At 41.0% G+C, this 19,317-nt stretch overlaps 2 protein-coding genes across 4 annotated transcripts in view; both read right to left on the reverse strand.

The window, feature by feature from the left end:
• atp9b (ATPase phospholipid transporting 9B) overlaps positions 1-7,710 on the reverse strand; it is a 35,401-nt gene extending 27,691 nt beyond the window's left edge. The window contains exons 1-4 of one of the 3 annotated variants that reach the window (XM_041053396.1): positions 7,626-7,705; positions 7,152-7,184; positions 3,369-3,542; positions 1,049-1,199 (exon numbers count right to left, since the gene is read on the reverse strand). In XM_041053396.1, coding sequence (XP_040909330.1) covers positions 1,049-1,199; positions 3,369-3,542; positions 7,152-7,184; positions 7,626-7,705 — 438 coding nt within the window. Of the gene's footprint in view, positions 1-1,048; positions 1,200-3,368; positions 3,543-7,112; positions 7,185-7,625 lie in introns of those variants that run through there. The other 2 variants (XM_041053397.1, XM_041053398.1) reach the window with 2 other exon arrangements.
• A 1,247-nt stretch (positions 7,711-8,957) lies between these two features.
• sall3b (spalt-like transcription factor 3b) lies at positions 8,958-19,113 on the reverse strand. Its single transcript, XM_041052535.1, has 4 exons — positions 18,696-19,113; positions 11,278-14,256; positions 10,816-11,153; positions 8,958-9,799 (listed from the first exon to the last, which is right to left on the reverse strand). Exons 1-4 carry the CDS (start codon positions 18,775-18,777, stop codon positions 9,407-9,409), a joined length of 3,792 nt encoding a protein of 1,263 aa, XP_040908469.1. The 5' UTR covers positions 18,778-19,113; the 3' UTR covers positions 8,958-9,406.
• Positions 19,114-19,317: the final 204 nt, after the last annotated feature.

Consider the following 19,317-nt stretch of genomic DNA (forward strand, 5'->3'; position numbering starts at 1 on the left):
GAGTAAGGAGACAATGATTCAGCGAGGTGAGTGAACATGTCAGCAAGGTGAGTCAAAGACGACGACAGCTGCCAAAGAAGACAAAGAGGATGCGGCGACGACAAAGCGGGCAGGATGGGTTACTGTACATGTTCCGAGGTGGAATAAGATACATGTTAATTCTGTTAACTTTACATTAACCTAATGGAAACTCTGACAGTTTGAGAACTTTTGTTTCAAATGGCGTTCAGGGTTTCACGTCGCAGGTACCATGTCGGTTGCGGCCTACACTTTGCAGAATAAACATATAGTTCAAGACAAACAGGACTGATAACCACAATAATAAATGAAGAAGGAAGCAAAAGGCCAACTTCCTTAACTCACACATACCAAAGTGCCACCTGTAACTTAGCTAATGGGCTGTCCATCAACAGGGGGCCCTTAATATTTTATTCATCCAAGGTCAAATTTTGAATAATGTTTGCAATAATGAGAGTCCAGTGTCTTAGTCACAGATTATCAGAGACAATGGGATCAATGGATGACGCTCTACAGTTAATGAACCCCCTGACCTTTAGGGAAAAATGCACACTGCTAAACTCAATTTGTGTGTATTTAATAATTCAAAGTGGAGGGAGAAAAACAGAGCCGTCCTGTTCACCATCGATGAGAATATCTACGTCTCTAACAGACGGTTGACATTTTATGGCCTGGGCCAAAGGTGGCCCTCTTAATCATGGAACCATTTGCTTTTTAATAAGTAACTCTGATGGATCCCTAATGTCCCCTAGAGTGTAAACCCTTAACTTAATGACAGAGTAGTTAACAATTAGATCCAGTGCATGGTTCTGTGCTTTACATGCGGTCAATCTGTGAGACAATCAACATAATTTAACTGAAAGGATGAACTGTCACTGCAGGGACTGTAAAAGTTAATAAGGGTAGGAACATGGACTCAACAAAAGCCGTAACTACTGCAGAAAAGATTAGCGATCAAAATATGAATGTTGTTACATAAGATGGGTAAGTTAAAACAGGCACAGCTACAAAGTCTATATAGGTGACTCACCCCAGGCACAAAGGTGAAGATGTTGTATTTCTGGTTCTTGATGGCGTTTTTGGGGTACTTCTCTTCACATTTCTCCGGGCAGCCGAGCCAAACCGTCCTGGCCTTCAGCTCCTTCTTCCTCCGACACACATGGGCCAGGCAGTCGCAGCAGCTGAGGGAGGAGGACACCAATAGCATTTTGTGAAAACATATTACACCAACCAAATGTTGCTTAGAACAAAGTGATTTTATATAGTAAACAGAGTCCTCAAAAGGAAGAAAAACCAAAGAGCAACTGATTACCTAGCACATCCGACGACTGAAGTTAAGAAAAAATGATTTTGCTGCTAATTATATTTTCATAATCACAACATAGATTTTTGCATTAGTGTTTTTTCAGGTGGGTTTTCATCTCATTTGTAACATTTATGCCAATATGAAAATAATGACCTCTTACTACAGGCCATGTTCTTAACAAATATCGAGACTTCTCAATTCAACAGCTTCATTCCTCATTCATTTTCTCAGCTGTTAAATCAATTGTGGCCACTAAGCACCACAGCTGTGCCCCGCTACATCCTACAGTACTGATGTTATTTATATCCCTGGTCTTGTCAGTGTTAATTAGATCTTCAAGGCTTCTTTCGACACAATTTTACAGATATATATATATATATAGCCCTTTGTACGGTCTGAAAATGTTAGTGCCTCTCCAGGAGGGAATTCCCTTGCTGATGCTGTGGGAGTCAGACACTTTCAGAGGCGAATAACGCTGCACTGTGAGACATAAGAGGATACACATTTGTCCTTGTTTCCTTGTTAGTTTTACCTCATGTTGAACATTTCTAACATGGGAGCCTCAGCTCTTTCCAATAAAAAAAAACAAACAAAACATTTTATTAATGAGATATTATCAAAACTCTAAAAAGAGGTTATAGAAGAGATAGATTGTAGGCTGGCATTTACTTTTTAAAAAGTATTTGACTTTCTATCAACCTGCTAATGACTACATTGGAGCTTATCTAGCATATCTGATATCAAATGCAAACAGCAGTGTAGTGTGGGGGAAAATTACAATGAGAGAAGCTCGATGTGAGCATGACCTAAACTGGCACCTGGGGGGGGGGAAAGAGGGGAGAGTGTCAGTGTATACCGTCATGCTGATCGACTTGGCTTTTCCACTTTTTAAGCAAGTTGGCAAAACATAAAACTAAATAAATCAACTTTGGTAAAAAGTCTTGTTTGTATTGGCCCCGATGTTCCCTGTCTCTGTGCACTCCCAGTCCAGATTCATAAGAGCGATTATTTGAGCAAATGAATGCTATTCAAATAATATGCCATTTGAACAGTCAGGGCTTATTCAGTGTGAATTATTTGTGTTTTATAATCCCACACTAAGCACACATAAAATTACTGGAAAGCATCAAACTGGTCAGCTGTGAAAAATCCGATTTGTTCATTAGTGGGGGGGGTGGGGAGGGGTATCAATATGTGGCTGCAACTGGAGACGCACCGCTAACAACAAAACCACACCAAAAAGCAGAATATTCTATGAAATTCCCACATCAGTAAACGTTTCTTTTTGGGCACTGAAGTGCTGCACAAACATTTGTTTATAAGTGTGACACTTTATTGTTCTAGTATAAACAAACACTGCTCTCATTGCCAGAAAGGAGCATCTTTAGAGGGCAAAACCTGTCAAATTAATCATTAGCTGGATAAGCACCACCCCCCTCCCCGTTCTGTTCGACCTGAAAATCTTTTTGGACTGATGGTGCGTATCAAGGAACTCGACCAAAAATATGCCCTTATCCTCTCTTTTCACTTCACGCACAGCTGCCGGTGCGTTTGAAATCCAAACTGATCATCACAAGCATACTTACTAACATTATACACTACACATACATTTACTGAATGACAAAACGCTGACAACTTTCAGAGTGTGTTAAGGTCCAAATGGATCTGCAATAACTCTAATGTAAAGACAGAAAATGAACAGACTTAGAAGCGCAGCAGAGTAATTTATTTAAGGTTAAAGCAGTAGATATCAGTGTACTTTTCTCTGAAAATACCTGACTTGGTAACCATTCTTGGGCTATCACTAACACCACAGTAAAACTTGAACAGATACTCTCTGCTAGAAATCTGTTATAAACAGGCTGTAAAGTATAAATCATATACACATTTTGTAAGAATACTTGTATCCAAGTTTGTTTGTATAAAAGAAAAAGGTAATCGGACTAGAATGTGGTTAATGCATCACTTCATTGAGTCATCATGCACAGATTTAAAAAAAAAAAAACCCACTATCCACAACAGCAATGCTGTGGTGCAGAAATACCTGCCACAGAGGACTTTCCACCCTCCCAGGAGGAACCACCCGAGGCCTCTCTGCCTCTGATTGACTCTGGCCCGGGGCAGCGTCTGATAGTCGCTCTCATCATTCTCAAAGCCTTCCTCCGACATCATCAGAGGCATCTCATCCAGGTTGGAGGGCTCATCTTCTAGAGAGTATCTGTGAGGACAGAGTACAGGAACACGTCAACAACCTGAGACTGGAAAGGCAGTGTAAGTGCTAAGAAGCACCCACTATTTTGGAATTAGGACATTACTTGGCGTAAGATACAGAAACACTTTCTGCATTACAAGTTAGATGTTAGGTGACAGTATTCCCTTCCAATGAATAGACAGCAAAGCAAGCATAATTCTGGGGTGAAGATTAGATGTCCAAAAATACAAAACAATATTTAAAAAAATAAATAAACATTCTTAACTGTTACGATTCAAGAGTGAGGGAATGCTATTCATAGTACCAGATGTGCAACTTTGAGAGAAGGACTGAAGAAAAGTCAACATTTAAGTTAGTCAGAGCAGCTGGCTCAGTTCCTCTATCACTAAGCACTGTAGAGTAGGTCTCCTGTTCACATTATAAAGAAACACTCTTGAGAGGCAAATAATGTCTTATTCATGAGGCCCCTCTAATGAATTGGTAGCCTCTGTAGCCTGACAGGAAAAGCTTAGATGTCACTATAAACCCAGGCTGCATGTACTACATGCATGTACAGAGATTTACAATGCACAAAGCAGAACAATAAAGCACTTAAAGAGAAGATTCTAATTATATATAAATGTTAAACTGGTCATAGCCATCAAACCACAACAAACTTTTTATGGCAAGGAAGGAGGCACCTGAAATTTAAAAAGAACACTCTTCTATTCAAACACAACTAAATGTAACATATAACCTACTGTAGGCCACAATGAGTATTGGGTACCAACAGGGATATCAGGTTCACTATACGAAGGGCAGTTCCATTGGTTACTGAAAGGTCGAGGCCAATACCCTGCTTAAAAACCAGCCATATTCACACCTGTAGTATTTCTGAGAACACACAAAAAAAAATCATCAGTTTTCTCTGAGTTTAAAAAATAGACTAAAGCGACATCCAGTTCAGTGCTGTCACCGTTCAGTGCATGCTACCAATTTAAGTGTGTTCAGTGTAGTGTCTATCTACAATACCTGACCACATCCACTACCAGAAAACACTTGCTGAATGAAAAACCCAGATAGACATATGGAGAAAAAACAAATAGGCTACTAGGGAGGGAACATTTTCTTTTCTAAGCATATCACTTTCTATTCTTAGACAAATGACTCTTGCTTTTGTAAAGCCTGCAGCGAGAGTCTGAGAGGACGATAACTGCAGGTGTGGAGACTTGCTGAATATTTGCACAGTGTGAGAATTTGAAAAAGCCGAGGACTGATGATAAAAATAACACCACAGTATTTAATGTACAAAGACAAAGTAATTAAATGAACAACAGACGTGTACACAGGTTGTAGATTTTGCACAAAACTGAATTAACATATTACTGCTGGGCAAATACAGTGTTTCTCACAGGTTGGTTATTTGTGGCAAGGAGATTTAACACCCAACACTTGAAAGCTGAGTGCAAACATCTCTGCATTCACAAACCAAATTCTGATTATAATTAAATTTATATTTTGTTTCATTCCACTGGATGCAAATGCAAATTAAGCATTCTGAGAAGGTCGTTCAATCAGTCTGCACTTTAACTTTCACTTCCAGACTTCTAAAAGGAAGACAGGAAATCTTTTTTTGGATGGAGGCAAATCAATCTGGGAATACTACCCCAAAAAAACAATCGACATTTGGAAAACTCTGGATTATAAGCATCCAGAAAAGGTCACTCCACTGACTTGTCTTGTACCTACAAAAAAAAAACATGGACATGAGAACAAGCATAAAACTAGCAACAGCGGGATTATGAGCTTAAGATCAACCAGCCACACTAGTTCTCACTGATACGACCCCCCCAGAGCAGCTCAATATGCCAAAGCAAAACATGCAGAAGCTGGAGCAGCCTGCCTTTCTGTTTCAGCTGAGAGCTCCTGCAACCTTAGTTTAAGAACCGGAGAGATAATGATACTCTAGTGATTAAGAGGACTTTCAGATCTAGTAATTTTGTTAGATTTTTTTCTAAACCCGCTAATCAGCTCTTGAGGCTTTGACCTCAGTAACCCCTGTGCTTGAGGAAAGGTTTGAATCACCAGCAACCACCAACTTTTGCTTTTTATGTTTCGTTTACACACTGTTGGAACTTGCCAACAAGGTACATTAATAGCCCCAGTGTTTCTTGCTTTGGAACTCCCACATCTGATTACATAATAATTCAACTCTTAATCCAGTGAAAACGTGGGTTGGTTTGTAAAAAAAAAGGTTTGTTGGCTCTCTAGTGCAGCACAGGCACAATTGCCAGCAGTTGTCAACAGTGTCAGTGGAAAAGCTCCATCAGTGATTCTCTACCGACTTCAGGACCGCTGCTCTGTAGGTGCAGTCTGACCTCCACAATGAGGCCCAGCAAGTTAACCACAGGCTCAAGAAACTGCAAGGAATTTCATCAGTGACAGCAAGGAAAGGGAATGCACAGCGACAGAGGTGGTCCCCTTATAATCTACATTTGAATCTGATTTTGCCAGAGAGTGGGTAAACACTATCACAACAACAAAAAGAGCTACATATATACAGAGCCAATTCTGGTAGACAGCAATGCATGGAAAATGAATAAGTAAAAAAGAAAATCAATTCATTTTAGAATTAGTATTTTCATCTTCTATGATTCTGAACTGATTCACAAATGCCAAAAATCTGTTTCTGTGATAATGTCAATTAATGGCAATATGGTGATGGGGGAAAAAAAAGGTGTAATTCAACTGCAAGGGCCAGTGCAGCATCTAGATGGTGTACAGTATGCACATACTAGAGCCATCTTACAGTTAATTCCCCCCCCCCCAAAAAAAAAAAAAAAATAGGATTTATAGACTTAGTAATTAGCTTTGCGAAACACAGGTGAAGTACTTTGTTAACAGTTCATACCCCATCACCAACAGGCTAATGTTACCAGAGTGGAGCAAGGACTTCAGCCCTAACAAACTAGACCTGCTGATCATCACACACTGCAGCACTTTACAATACTTCAGTCAGCACTAGTGGGCGAAGGAAATAGCTCAGTCTGCTTCATTCCAAAAGCTCTGTGCCCCTACTCTGCACTCACTGGATAATGATGGCTTTCTCTTGTGGTAGCATTGCAGCAGAAAAGCTATTCTGCACTGGAGCTAAAACGTTAACATCAACACAGCATCAACGTGCCCTCCTTCTATTCCAGAACGCACACACCAACTTCTGTTTTAGCAAAAAAAAAAAAAACAGTTCACCACCGATGTTGGTCATGTCAATATTTACCATACTTCGAACTTCATGCATTTACTTCAGTTAAACAGATCTGCACACTCTCACAAACCTTTTTCTGCTTTTCCTGTTAGTCAGAATCAGTTAACTGTCTGTTATGTTTCATTTGAGGACCTGAGTAAATGGTTTGGCACAGAGTGAACTGGAGCAAGAGCCTGAACATATAATGCATCCCTCCCCTCTCCCTTTCTTTATATTAAATCAAGAGTTGTTTCTGAACCTAATCGTCACGCCGAGAATCAAAATCAGAATCAAAACAGATTTACTTATATAAAACAATAACAGCCTAAAGTTGCTACTGAGTCTAAAAGTACCTGGTCATGCGCCTACTTCATTTTCTGTCCAGTCCTCACCTTGAGGGCTTTATAAGCTCCTCTTCGTCCAGTCTGAAAAATGAACAAACTGTTGATTGATGACTACAGTGTGCAGTAACACTTTTATAACATGTGACGAACTTGGATAACGCAGAGGAGCCGTCATGTGACTTTAAATTAAATGCTACTGCTGTGGTCAACAAAGATATGTCGCTAACGCACATTGGGAGCTTGTAAAGCTGGTTGTACTGGACTACTGAAAAAGAACATTAAACATTACAAGGATTTTCTTTAGCCTTATGGATGACAGTGTGAGCAAAGGAAGCAGTTGTCAAGGGAGAAAATGCGAAGGAGGCGTCAGTAGCAGTGCTAGCAACACAAGCTAACAGCCACGACCCGAACCCAGACACGGAAGCCGGGAGCAAGCGAGGCAGCCGAAAGTAAACATCTTAGAAAAACGGCTGCCTCCTTCAATACGCGACCGAAGGAACCGCCCAGCTGGCCCCTCCATACCTTGAACGCCTGGCTGAGTTGTAATATGTGATTGTCTTCGAGTTCTTCCGCACCGGATTTAACGGGATGCTGTCAGCCATCTTGGCTGGCCAGTACACGTCCAGACGTCACACTGAAAAAGCGTTGATGCTGCATTCACTTGCTGCACGAAAATGTCGTAAATGTGAAAGCCATGGCCAGAGACGACGCACTGTGGTGCGAGCTTCACGGTTAGTGAGCACAGAGAGCGTGTTTTCCGTTCTCCCCCAGTAATTCTGTGACAACGTACCTCATATCTAAAGTTCAGCAAGGAAGCAAATGGTCCTTTTGAACAAAATTAGCCCCGACTGATCGTGGAGTGTGCGCTTCCCAAGAGCCCACGAAGGCAGCATGCGTTCATCACTGTCATTATTGTAGTTTCTGATCAAATGACTGTGAGGCACCGTTTACAGCGTTTATGAAGAATATAACTCGTAAACGCTGTAAACGGTGCCATCGAGAAACCATCAACTGTCCTCACATAGTTGAAAACCAATTTAGAGCAGTTATTTGCTGATAAAGCCCGCGATAGTAAGTGAACCTTTGAGTTGAGACTTTCCTTATCAAGTCTAAAGCTGACTTTGTCTTTACTTGCTTTATTTTTCATTTAAATACCTGATAATATTCCAGATATGTAGCCTTAATGACTTTTTAATGTGCGTGTCTCCCAAAATAATTTGCAACACCCATTTCCAAGGAAGTCTTGATTAATCTGAAAAATGTCCACTTTCTGATGTACTCCTGATAAAGGAATTCATTTGGCTCTTTGAAAACTATTCATCCTCTCGGTGGAGATTGGCAGCAGGTCATAAAGTCATAACGTTTTGAAAGAGATGATTTTTTAAAAAAAAGAAAAAGACAGCTTTGTGCTCATACAAACATACACACAAAGCTGATTGCACCAAAACTTAACTCTTATTATTATTATTATTAACATCTAGAATGCATTGTTTTGGAAAATTCTGCAGCTTGAGACGGGTTCAGATTTAGCCCCCAACAAGAGCATAAAAGACACAGAAACAACATTTTAACGAATGCATTTTGTGCACATTAGTACATGCTTGATCCCTCCTGTTTTATTATATAGAAGTCATTTGTTTGAGAGAAAAAAAATCCTTGTTCACAAAATGCAAAAGTTTGCAAAGTTTGTTTCTGCAGATGAAGTAATATGACATGAAATAGTTCCATCCATGTTGAACATTTAACTCTGGTGTAATATGTATGAAGTAATGTGTGAAATGACACCGAGACAAGTAATCTCTTGTTTAAACAAAGTGAGGTAGCGAACTCAGCATACAGACAATTTGTTCGATTTTTTATTCGGTCCAATTGTTGTTTAAGAATGACAATTTCTCACTGTGACATTGACAACAGACCATTGCAGACTGTAATTGTGGGTATTTATGAACATATTTTGTGCTTTGCACCAGCTAGCAGCATTGGGCAGCTGTCCGGAGGAGATAGCAGACTCTTTGCATTATTGATTTGAACATATGTTCCCTTCTTCAGAGCAACCATACGTCTAAGCACCGTAGGAATTCTCAGGTACAAGTTAAACAACTTATTTTTAATGTATAGAAAAAAACATTCACAAATGACTGCAAAGTAAAATAGCAAAATGTGAATACCCTACTACTCTCTGTCAATTGATAAAAAGTTCTTTTTAAGTCTATATATAATACATAAGAACAAACAAGATGTTTTACAAATACTTTAACGTCCACAATAGTTTGCATAAGTATTTCATCACCATTCAGCTTTATTCAATTGATTCCAATTTCTTTGCTGTCATCAATCAGCATAGAAAAATGTCTGTTATTTCCCAGATCCATGCCCGACTTGGTTAGACTGGTTATTGGACTTCCTGCAGTGCTCACTCTGTCCATGCCGGCAGTCAGAGGGTGAAGCTGAGAGATGCCTCTGTTCTGAATCACTGAGATCTCATTGTTCTTCATGGCCAGGCTGTTGGTGATAGCTGTTGCGTAGCGATTCCAAAATCCAGGATCTACATTCATCGCTCGAGCTGCCAGGTCCTTCTGAAACATCTCCCCAAACTTCGCGGCCTCTCCGCCCAGCAGGGCCATGGGGTTCTCCACTGACAGCCGCCTGCCTCTCCTGGCTGGTGCATTGTTCCACATATGAGTCCCCATATGAACCTGAAAATGATACGTAAGATATTAAATTTGGTGGAAGCTCTTATTCTAAAAGGGAAACATATTAAGTGTAAATTGAGTGAGTATCAAGTGCCCTACATTAAAACAATAGTGTGTGTTTTATAAATGATTTAGGGCTGAAATTATCTGTTGATTAATCAATTGGTTTGTCAACTATAAATGAATCAGCAATGATTCTGAAGAGTCAATCATTTATAAAGTCAAAATTCATATTCAAATATTATATTAAAAATATGTTGTCTTATGTGGTACTTTCTGTTTCAGACCTGTTGGTTGGACTAAACAAGCAATTTTAAAATTGCCCCCTGTACTACTAAATTTTCATGGACAGTTATCACAATTTAAACACACACAAAAAAACAAGATGATCAATAGATTAATCCAAAAAATATTGGCAAACCAATAAATAAGGAAAAGAATTGTTAATTGTAGCCTTGGATAGATTTATTTTGAAAATTAAGTTGTCAATAACAGACTTTTTTGCCAATGCATTGATGCAAAAAAAAAAAAAAAGAAAGAAAAGAAAGTCTTCAGGGTCTCCCTCTGCCTCTGCCATGGGACACTGCAAGTCTCTGTGTTTTAATAGGAAGTTTGACAAATGTTTTATTTTACAAACTGGCTTTACTTTCTTTTTTCATTCTTGACTTTTCCCTGGCATTTATGCAAGATAAATCCTGTGAGTATGTTGCTTCTCTACAAGTTCAGAGAGGCTGTTATGCTGTTACCATGTCTGGTGCATTGTATTAAAATACTGAACTACACAGCACAATGCAAAGTTTGACCCACTACACCTGTAGTCACAGCACAAGTTTTAATTTTAAGATTTATAAATTGTTCACTTTTTTTATTTAGTTGTTGTTTTGGAAGACCCTCCATCATCATATGACTAGTCAATATCTAATATTTCATATGGCTGTTATTTACCACTAAATATCTCAACAAAGCATATGTGAGCTTGAATCTAGACAACACAAGAGGAAAAAAAGTCCACTATCTACCTTCAGATTGCCTTTAGTGGTGAAAGCTCTGCCGCAGATGGTGCAGACAAATGGTTTCTCCCCAGTGTGTGTGCGCTCGTGGATCTGTAGAGCGCTGGCAGATGAGAAGTTCTTCCCACAGACGTTGCAGTTGTGCTGCTTCGTTGTTCGTCGAGGAGGCGCAGGGCCGAGCAGGGAGGTCATTCCTGGGCTGCCCACTGATGGATAAGCCGCAGGGATGTGGATGCTAAACGCTGGGTGCTGACCTTCATTTGGGTTGTTTGGTTGACTGTGACCGTTCACCTCGGTTTTTATGTTGCCTGACGATGTGCTGGTAGCAAGGCTGGGAATACTTTGACCTGCAGATGAAATCAAAGTGAACACGTGTGAAGGTTTATTCCCTTAAACGCAACATTAATCACATTTTCTAAAGATAAACGAAACCTCCACAAAAAAATAAATATATTTGAAAAGAAAATGTACCTCTGTCTCTGCTGAGTTGGAACGACATACTGTAAGGAGTCTCTTCTTTCACACATAGTTTGCTGGGTTGTATTCCTCTCCGCTCCTGAGCCGCTGCAGCTGCTGATGCAGAGGTAGGAGACTCAGATTGCTCTCTCTTCACTGAGGCTGCCAAAGGCTCCTGGGATTCTGGCCTGTTATTGTTCACTGCAGGTGATTTGATCGTCATGCCTTCTGAGTTGCTTTGAATAGGAGACGCAGATGCGTGAGGTGAACTGGGGGATTCTGACACATTTGGGCTGTTTACACTGGAATTCTCCACCCTTTTCTCTGATAAAGCACATTTAATATTGAATTGGCTGCTGTCATTAAAACCATTTGTTAGGGGTTTTATGCCGAAGGAGTGGTTTAGGCTTACAGTTGAGTCGATCATCCTCATTTGGTTCTCCAGAGCTGCTAAACTCGAAACAACGGCAAAGGACTTAAGAGGAGAATTACAATCAGAGTTCAAGGGTTTAGAGGCACTCATGTCTTCTTTCATATGTTCTACGTCCTCCTCCTCTTCCTCGTTATCATCCTCCATTGAAATGTCATCAATAAAGTCATTGCCATTGCTACTGAGACTGTCAAAGTTCCTCTCGTTGATAGACATATCGCTGTCCATCTCCTGCAGCCCGTCCGCAAGGGTTGAGTCTGGAATCTGTCCAACCATGTGCATACGGATATGCTGCTGAAGGACAACAGCGTTGGTGAACTTCTTCTGGCAAATAGGACACGAGTGTTGCACCTGAACTGGAGGATTTTCTCTGTGAACACCAATGTGTGTCTTCAGGTTACCTTTGGTGGTGAAAGCCCTGCCGCACACTTTGCATTTAAAGGGCCTCTCCCCGGTGTGAATGCGGTAGTGCATCTTGAGCGCACTCTGACAGCTGAGGACTCGATGACAGAGGACGCACTGGTTGGGGTCTGTAATCTTTTTGTCAATATTCTCCACCAGCTGCTGAAGCTTTGAGGTTTCAGATGTTTGCATAGAATCCAGGAGGCCACCTGATAGGAATTTAGTCTCATCTGAGTTGAGTGAGAGCGGTGGAGAGTTGGGGACCGGGGATGCTGAGGTGACACGTTCGGGTGTGGTGGCCACAGAGGGGATTCTAGTGTTGGTTGCTTCTGTGACTGGATTGGCTCTCAGTCTCAGGGTGCAGCTCTGGGCCAGGTGTGCTCCCTCTGTTTTCAGTACATTGGATGCTTCTGTCTCACGGTTCGACTGTGGAGACTCTGAAACAGGAGAGAAATGAGCCTCACTGCCACTGTGGTTAGGTGACAAAGATACACATTCACCAGGAGCTGGCTGGTAGGGAGACTTAACGGATGGTGTTACACTTACAGGGTCATTTGAGCCTCCGATACTGGTAATAGTGGAGGAAAGCGGAAGACCCATGGTGGCTGGCAGAGTTGCTACAACAGGTTTGCTATCCAGCCATGAGGAGACAGGTTTTTCAGGAGGGACAGACATTCCATAGGGAATCCCAGAACTTGTTGGCACATTGTCTAGATATTCTGGCACCGGGTAGGGGTTCATCTGAACATGAGGATACTTCTCTTTATGCCTCTGGAAGTGCACCTTTAAGTTCCCTTTTGTGGAAAAGCGATTGCCGCAGATGTTGCATTTGAAGGGCCGCTCTCCTGTATGGGAGCGCAGGTGGATCTGCAAAGCGCTGTCGCTGCCAAACACTTTGGCACAGAACCTGCATTTATGCTTGAAGAAGGGTTCCTCTGGGCTGGGCTTCGTTTCAAACAAGGAGACGTTAGGCAGTTTCCCTTTCCTGTGCTTCATCAGGGCTGCAAGAGGGTCAAGTGCATTAGCTGTGGCGGCGATGCTAGCCAGGGGATTGGGGAAAATTACGCTGCTGGGTGGGCTCTGAGGTAGAAATGGAAGGCTGGAGGATGAACTGAGGAGGCTGCTCTGCCCCAGGGACAGCGGGCTGGAGGAGCTCAGTGTCTGAGTACAGCTAATGCTGCTGGTGTGTGAGCCTGTGTAAGCAGGCAGTAACGTGGAGAGGCTGCTGCTGGAGAGAGATGGAGTTGAATTTTCCGAGGAAGCTGAGGTACATGTAATGTCTCTAAACTTCCCACATGCAGTTTGTGAAGGGGTGTTTTGTGACTTTTCAAGCACAGATGACAGAGAAACAGCAGCCTGTCCATTAACGGTGGAGGGCATTGTTCCTGACAGTGGCAGGATGGGAGGAGGGATGACGCCTTGAGAGGGGAAAGGGTTAGGTGCCAGGGACAGGGATCTAGACACTGGGTTTAACGCAGCTTGTGTTGGTTGTCTGTTCATGATGGCTACCTGGCTACAGATCTGCTCAATGAGCTGCAGCTGGTGGACCTGTTGCTGCTGCAGAGCCAGCAGGTGCTCCAGGATCACTGGGATGGCTGCTGAAGCTGCCTTCCCTCCTGTACCACTGCCGCTGATCCCCTGGGAGAACTGGGCTACAGCCACTCTGGTGCTGTGGAGGATCTCCAGCGTCACATTTGTACTCGGCATGCTGTAGCTGCCAGCTGCTGACACCTTGGGGGAAGTGGACTCAGCTGAGTCTGGAGGCTGAGGACTAGAGGTTGTAGTGTATTTGTCCTGTGGGCAATGCTCGAGCTCCATGGCTTCATCCTGCTCCCTGCCTTCCTCTAAATTATCCAGACTGTCATTGTCATTCACCAGCGCCTCTCCCAGCTCAAAGGCGGCGTCTGTGGACTCCGCTGCGGATGAGTCACTGGACACAATGCTAGGAACCGGAGAGGGTCCCACAGGAGATTCCTCAGGGACAGGCATCCCTTCATTGTCCTTAACTATCAGCACCAAGGGATCCTCAGTGCAGACCTTCTGATGTTCGCTCAGTTCAGTCCAAGTGAAGAACTCAGCACAGCATTTGTCACAGATGTGTGTTTCCTCACTGCTGTGGCAGACCCCGTTGGTCTCCTCTCTCTCCATGCCTTCCATGATGCCTGAAAAGGAAATAAAACAAGATTAAGAAACAAAATTGATCATTTGTTGTCCTGATATTTCACCAGAGGGACCAATTTTCCTTTATCATGCTGTAATTAGAACCCACATACCCACTGCTGAGTCCATCTTTCCAAATAACAAATGTTGTGTGGACAAGCATTGTTCAAACCCACTGAACTTCAAATTCCATCCCAAAGTGTCCCAAGATAACAAACATGTCAAGCTGAATTACAATATGGTTTGTATAAAATTAAGAAAAACACATCTAGAAACAGACTATTTGAAGTAAAAGAAAATATCAGATTCCTGTATTTCACCAAATACAACTAGAGTAAATACATTTACGTAACACTGTCACAGGATGTGGAAAATGTGTTTTTCCTAACTATGAAGCTAGTTAAGAAGAAACTGAAGGGGAATCCCAGTTAAGTAATAACTACGTCTTTATTTGTCTCTATTTATATCTGAAGTTAGATTATAGAAAAACAAAAGTTTTCCCAATTATTAAAATGTTTACAGATGTTAAGACTGCGAGCGCAGTTGTTTAAATTCCTATTTTGTGATCCCACTTAAAACATAAAATTTACAAACAGGCCTAATAAAAGTGTCGCTTTAAAGTGTTGATGGAGGTTTTCAACTCTCACCCCTTGCCTTCAGATGTTAACAATCTTTCAGAAAAATCAATGAAGTTCGATGAAGTTATCCGACCTCTCAATTGTGCATTCAGACAGATAATGAAATTCCATACAGCATATTGATTTTCTGTGCATTCATACATTTCAGCAATGTGTCTCATCTTTAGCCAAAAACAATTGTGGGTTTAACACAGGCTCGTCAGAAAGTACAACATTTTGTCCTCAACTAGAAGTTTACTTCACCCGGGCAGCTCAAATACTGTGGATTAATCTGAAAATCACTCATTTGATTCTTGAACACTTTCGCGTGATTTTTCATTTTATGCAGTAAATCACAGCCATACTTCAATCAGCTTGAAACAGTTTATTATTACTGAATTAGTGATTGTGTTCAGACTCTGACATTTTAAACAACTACAAGCAATCGATTATGTATTTATCTTAATGATAGACCCTGATCTATAATATCACATCTTCAATAGACAGCATGGTGGTGAGTCTACTACACTATGGCATGGGTGCAAAGTTTGTCAGTTTCACATGTAGCCGGGCTCTAAATTTACAGGAAAATAAAAGTAGAGGAAACCACTAAAAGACTCAGAATAACCTGATGTGAATAGGATGAGATGCATAGATTTGTTGTTCTTATATTGAACCTGTGTGGCTTTGTAATGTCACTTCACTATTACTTATTAAATCAATTATTATATTTAGCTGTATCTCCAAAAATTCCAGAATAGACACCCAGTTTCCCTTTGTCCTCTTTCAGTAGCTGGTGTCTGACGTTCTTTGTGAAAAGATTTTAGACTTTAGAATCAGTGTTGCATCTGTTCAGGTTTTGCCCCATTAGGAAACAGACAGCAATACCAGATGGAAAGATCTGGGGAAATCAATAGTAAATTATTGTTACACACACTCAGGCTTCCACACACCAATTTAAGAATAACAATTCAAAAAGGACCAAAATTAGAAAGATGGAAATGAAGAGGTTTCGGTATGTGTACGAAATTTGATTTATTTACAAACATTTTGTTGACAATAATTTACTTATTTTATGAAAAACTGTTTACCTTTTGCCACATAACCATGAATCATAAAACAGGACACCAAAGGGTGTGTGTGTGTGTGTGCACATGTGTGTGTGCGTGTCTGGTCTACATACATGCTGCACCTTGTTTTTAAACACAATAAATGTGTATACGAAGCAATTTAAACCCGCATGTGTGTATGTGCACGTAGTTTCTGTGTATGTGTGTGTGGTTGTGTTTCCAAGTGTAGTCAATACACCCCAATTATCACCATGTTTCACCTCCTAAAAGAATTAGTGCCAATGATGTGCTCAAGCTAAACAAAGAGTGAGACGTCTGTTATATTTACAATTATACGAATACACTCCACAAATCCTCAGGCAAACACACAGAGCTGTGTCTGTATTATTGATGGAATAAGTTAACTAATACATCACAAGCTTCAGATCTAAAGTATCTAACGTCTGACACAATAAAAACTGATTTTAACATGTTTCAGAAACTGTAATGAGAGTTGAGTGGGTAAAACCTTTCTGAAAGTCAAACTCATCACAAGTAAATAATCGGAGTCCTTGGCTCACCAAGTGGGTGGTCTGAAGATCACCAAGGCGATTCAGCAAACACAGGAGCGAAAACACTTTCACTGTTTTAGCTCGGGATTATGTTTTGTAAGATTTATTTCCAATGAAAACAAAGGAAGGATCAGATTTGATTTAAAGCTCTGAATATATGTCCAAATATAATAATACAGATAGAAATTTGTTTAAAAATGTCACCCTCACTCAATCCATTATGTCAGGAGCAGAAAACAGATTTATGTCTGTTTCTTGCTGTGTGGTTTGGCGATGAGAGGAGAAAGAAAGAAAAAAAAAAACCATGACGCTGCAGCTGAAAAGCAAACAGACTCTCAGCCCAGCGTTAGTGCCTCTTTGCCTCTCTGTGTGACCTTTGGGCTGCAGAGGTCACTGGTTCAGATGTACTAATTGTATTATGATCCAGACACGGAGCACTTGCCCCTCGCAGGGTGAGGCTCACAAAGGTTAAGTCAGCAGGCTCAATCAAAGCCCATCACAGAGCAGCAGAGCCACCCGCCTGGCTGCAGAGCTGTGGGAGGGCCTGAGTGGGGAGAGCCTCTTCTACACTCAACACCTTTTCACGGCCACAGATAATAATATAGTAACATAACATGTTTTAAAAACATGGAACAACAGCTGTGTTGGTGAAGTTTTTAATCAGTGCGTTAAAATGGCTTGATCTTTTACAGGCCTTTTGCAACAGAGAAAAAACTGAGGATAGAGCCATAAAATATTAATAAAGTCAACATTAATATAAATAAACGAACAGATGTGAACTGAATCATATTACACTTGAATACTTTAAATTAATTTAGATTTATAAACTATCAAATGGCATCTGGTAGGATGTAAACCCATTTTTTTAAGGGTTTGCATCAAATTTATTGAGCGCAGGCCAAATTCAAATCTAAAATTCAGTCTGTTTTTGGATAAACATTTTCATCTGATCCATCAGTTCAAAGGTTAATTTATGTTTAAAATATTAGTGCTGATATGAGTTAGTGCTCAGCTGTTAGAGCTGATTAAAAGGTTCAAATAACATGCAGGCTGTGCTGCACATACATGAGGAGAAAATGAAACTGTTTAATTAAATATTAAAATATTGGAATGTATGTAAGGCTTCTGGTGTATCATAACAAAGCCTGGTAATGTGATTGAATAAGTGAGATCTTGTTGCAAATACGAAGGGCAATGCTGATAATTATTAATATTTTTTCTATATACTCCTGGCAAAGTGTGAAGCGTAAGAAAGACTGGACACTGGGAAAGTAAATCTTCACTATCTACAATACCTTTTTTTAATATTTATGAAATGATTTGTACTGAATACACTGAAATACATACGTCCTGATACCTGTAAATACACAGCATAATCATAAAAATAATTACATTAACCTCCTAATTTCGCTGAGGCCACATTTTCATTTCACATTATTTACTCCTGGCTTGTGATCAGTGTTTCTCCTTGAAATTAAGAGTAGACAGTTGTCAGGAAGGCCTCGAACCAAAAGGCAGAATAACCTCAAATATAATCTGAAGAACCAAATCCAAATCCTAAAATATATCACCAGGTGGATGTTTCCACGAGTTTATTCCGTATTTTGGTGGAGTTTGTCGGCCCAGTACTTCACAGCAGGCCCCGTTTCTACCCATCGCCCTCTAAAGCTGTTGAACATGGACGAAACTGAAATTTGATCATAGTTTTGATTTGGTTAATTCATAAGGTGCCACTGATTTGTCAGTACTGTTTGCTGTTTATATAGAGTTAATAAATCTGAAATTTGATAACGAAGTAATAAAATATGTACCAATAAATCCCCATGTTGAACTCCTTTAGACTTTTTAAAGTGTTATTAGATCGAAAAGTTTCATTCGGCAGGATTCTGACTTGTGGACGTCTTTGATAACTAAAGTGTTAAAATATAAAAATAAAATAATTAGGAAACAGGAAAGTGCAGCAACCTGAGTCGGTTTGCCGTCTGCTTAATTTGCAGAACAGTTTGTCCCCCATTTTTAGACATTTTCAGAAAACCACCATCATCGTCAATTTTTGTCATACTCCTACTTAAACATGCTCTTTCAGATAAAACCCTTTAAACGAAGTTTTTCTTCAATGAGAGCTCCTCTTGTTTTAACCAGTGATCCATTAACAGCAAAGTTAAACCCAGTAAAAGTCGTATAAAGCCTCCCGGACACCTACCATTATTGCAGAGGAGTCCGGTCTGTGTTGCCTCTTCGTCTGACTTGAGGTGCTGCGGTTTGGCTTGCTTGCGGCGGGACATGTTGATCTCTCTCTGCGACTCGCTGCTGCCTTTCGCCGGACCATCTACAAGCAGCGAATGGGACCCGTCAGAGGGAGCGGGGTCGGTGAAATAGGCGAACGGTGGCTGGTGTTGATGCCCGTGTGCAGATTGCGCATGTCAGTGTAATTATGATGGAGGAAGGATAATGCTTTTACGACTCTTGCTGCCCTTCGCTGGGTGATTGGCTGCGGTCCAGCCAACTCACGCTAGATATGGAAATGAGGGATGGGGTCTAATAATAATTAGTTCACTTCCTGTCCGGTGTGCGTCTGCTTTTACGCACAACTCTGAGCACTTCCAACATGGTTCAGTCCGACCTAAACTCCCGTGAGTGTCTCATGCGTTTTGGAGCACTCTTTGGTTTAACTTCGTGGCCAAACGCTGCATTTCGGTAAAGTCCGTTTAAGCTTAAAATCGACTTTCTGTGCTCAGGATGAGTTTGTGTCCAAAGAGACGCTCCAGTTTGACCTGTCTGCTCAGGCTGAGGATAGATGGATGTCCCGGTAGAATCTCTCGTCT

Source organism: Toxotes jaculatrix, chromosome 13 (genome assembly GCF_017976425.1).
Source record: "Toxotes jaculatrix isolate fToxJac2 chromosome 13, fToxJac2.pri, whole genome shotgun sequence".
NCBI lineage: Eukaryota > Metazoa > Chordata > Actinopteri > Toxotidae > Toxotes > Toxotes jaculatrix.